This window comes from Gadus chalcogrammus, chromosome 14, assembly GCF_026213295.1.
Source record: "Gadus chalcogrammus isolate NIFS_2021 chromosome 14, NIFS_Gcha_1.0, whole genome shotgun sequence".
In the NCBI taxonomy this organism is placed as follows: Eukaryota; Metazoa; Chordata; class Actinopteri; order Gadiformes; family Gadidae; genus Gadus; species Gadus chalcogrammus.
This window is the reverse complement of record NC_079425.1, coordinates 21,074,567-21,076,404: the sequence shown is the minus strand read 5'-3', so window position 1 is coordinate 21,076,404 and position 1,838 is coordinate 21,074,567. Positions and strand designations below refer to the sequence as shown.

Here is a 1,838-nt window from a genome sequence, read left to right as displayed (position 1 = left end):
TCCTCCTCTCACTCCTCCTCCTACTCCTCCTCTCACTCCTCCTCCTACTCCTCCTCCTACTCCTCCTCCTACTCCTCCTCCTCCTCCTCCTAATCCTCCTCTCACTCCTCCTCCTACTCCTCCTCCTACTCCTCCTCCTTTGCTTCCTCCTCTAGACATACAGCTGCTGGTAGAACTGGATTAAATTCAACTGAAAATGTATGAAATAACAAAATCACACACACACACACACACGCACACACACGCACACACACACACACACACACACACACACACAGACACACACACGCACACACACGCACACACACACACACACACACACACGCACACACACACACACACACACACACACACACACACACACACACACAAAGTTGCATTTCTGTGGTTATGTGACCTACAGGGGAGAACCACAAAAAAGTGACAGTGAACACAATGATGACAAGGAAAACAACTACAGGAATCGACCAGTACAGCACAGCCAATCAGATATCCTTGATGGCACTTCCACAAAACTAATAAATACATGTATATTTCTATATAAAATATATTTATTAGTACATATTTCTACATAGTGAAGCATAATGCATTCACTTGATAAAAACATTGCCCTGTTTTTCTGAATGAACAAGATAATTATCTCGAGTTCTGAGAAAAGTTGGAGTGAAAAGAAATGACTGCTCTGTATTTCTGAAATATCAAGATGCCTCAAAAAAGGCATCTTGATATTAACATATAAGGAGTTACATGTTACGTGCCAAATTATGTCAGCAAGGGCTTTGGGTCTGAACACCGGCAAAGTCCTGAGGTGCCGGCGCAAATCCGACAAACTCATAACAGTACCATCTTTATGACTTAAAGACATGATATCTCCCAATACAAACCCAAATACAACTGGATTCAATTTAACAGGCCGGACTTGTTGCTTCCAAAAATCATATTTTCAAGTGAATAAGAGTTTCCTTTGAAAATCTGAGATATTTCATTAATTCAGTGAAACAAGGCAGATTTTTCTATTTCATGAAATATTTTCTCAAAAATCGGAGAAAATTATCTCGTTCATTCCAAAAAAGAGGGCAACATTTTTTTTCTTAATCAAATGCATTACACTGCCTTACCCTTCGAGACCAGTTCTAAGAAAATAATACACTTCCACTTGTTTCTTCTATTAGAATCCAGAAAACGTGTTTTTACGATTCTTCATAATCCTGAGGTATCCAAATGTCTTACAGGCACTTAAGTTCCATCAGTGTCAGGTCTGAGTGACACCAGACAAGTTCAGACCAGGACTAGGACCATACCAGACCAGGAAAGACCAGGCCAGGACCAATCCAGACCCGACCATACCAGACCAGACAAGAACCAGACCATGCCAGGACGAGGATTAGACCAGACCAGACCAGGACAACCAGGACCGAGACCAGGACCAGGCCGGGGTTGGCTCTAGCCCAGGATGTCCAGGTAGTTGGGGGAGGTCTTCCCCAGGAGAAGCAGCAGCCTGTGAAGCTCCTGGATGGTGAGTCTGAGTTGAGGGTCGGTCTGCCAGCATCCCAGCATGATGTCATACACCTCCTTAGGACACGCCCTCGGCCTGTCGAGAACCGCCCCCTGCACTAAGTACTCCATTACCTGGAACGAGAAAGAGAGACATACGCACCCTAACTAGAGATATTCTATTCTAGAGAGAGAGACAGCTACGCCAGTACTGTAATGTGACAGGAGAAAGACATTGGCAGAGACAGTGTAGAATACATGGGGCTGAATAGAGCTAAATGCTGTCAAATGGGATCCTCTGTCTCTTTCATCTGGGTATGAGTTATTTTAAACCTAACCTTATC

The 1,838-nt window shown here is 43.8% G+C and overlaps 1 protein-coding gene across 1 annotated transcript in view; it reads right to left on the bottom strand.

The window, feature by feature from the left end:
* Positions 1 to 364: 364 nt before the first annotated feature.
* Positions 365 to 1,838, bottom strand: part of LOC130404043 (NT-3 growth factor receptor-like) — a 15,467-nt gene continuing 13,993 nt past the window's right edge. The window contains exon 16 of the mRNA XM_056608632.1: positions 365 to 1,629. Within this exon, the coding sequence (XP_056464607.1) occupies positions 1,444 to 1,629 (186 nt within the window). The 3' untranslated portion in view covers positions 365 to 1,443. The remainder of the gene's footprint in view (positions 1,630 to 1,838) is intronic.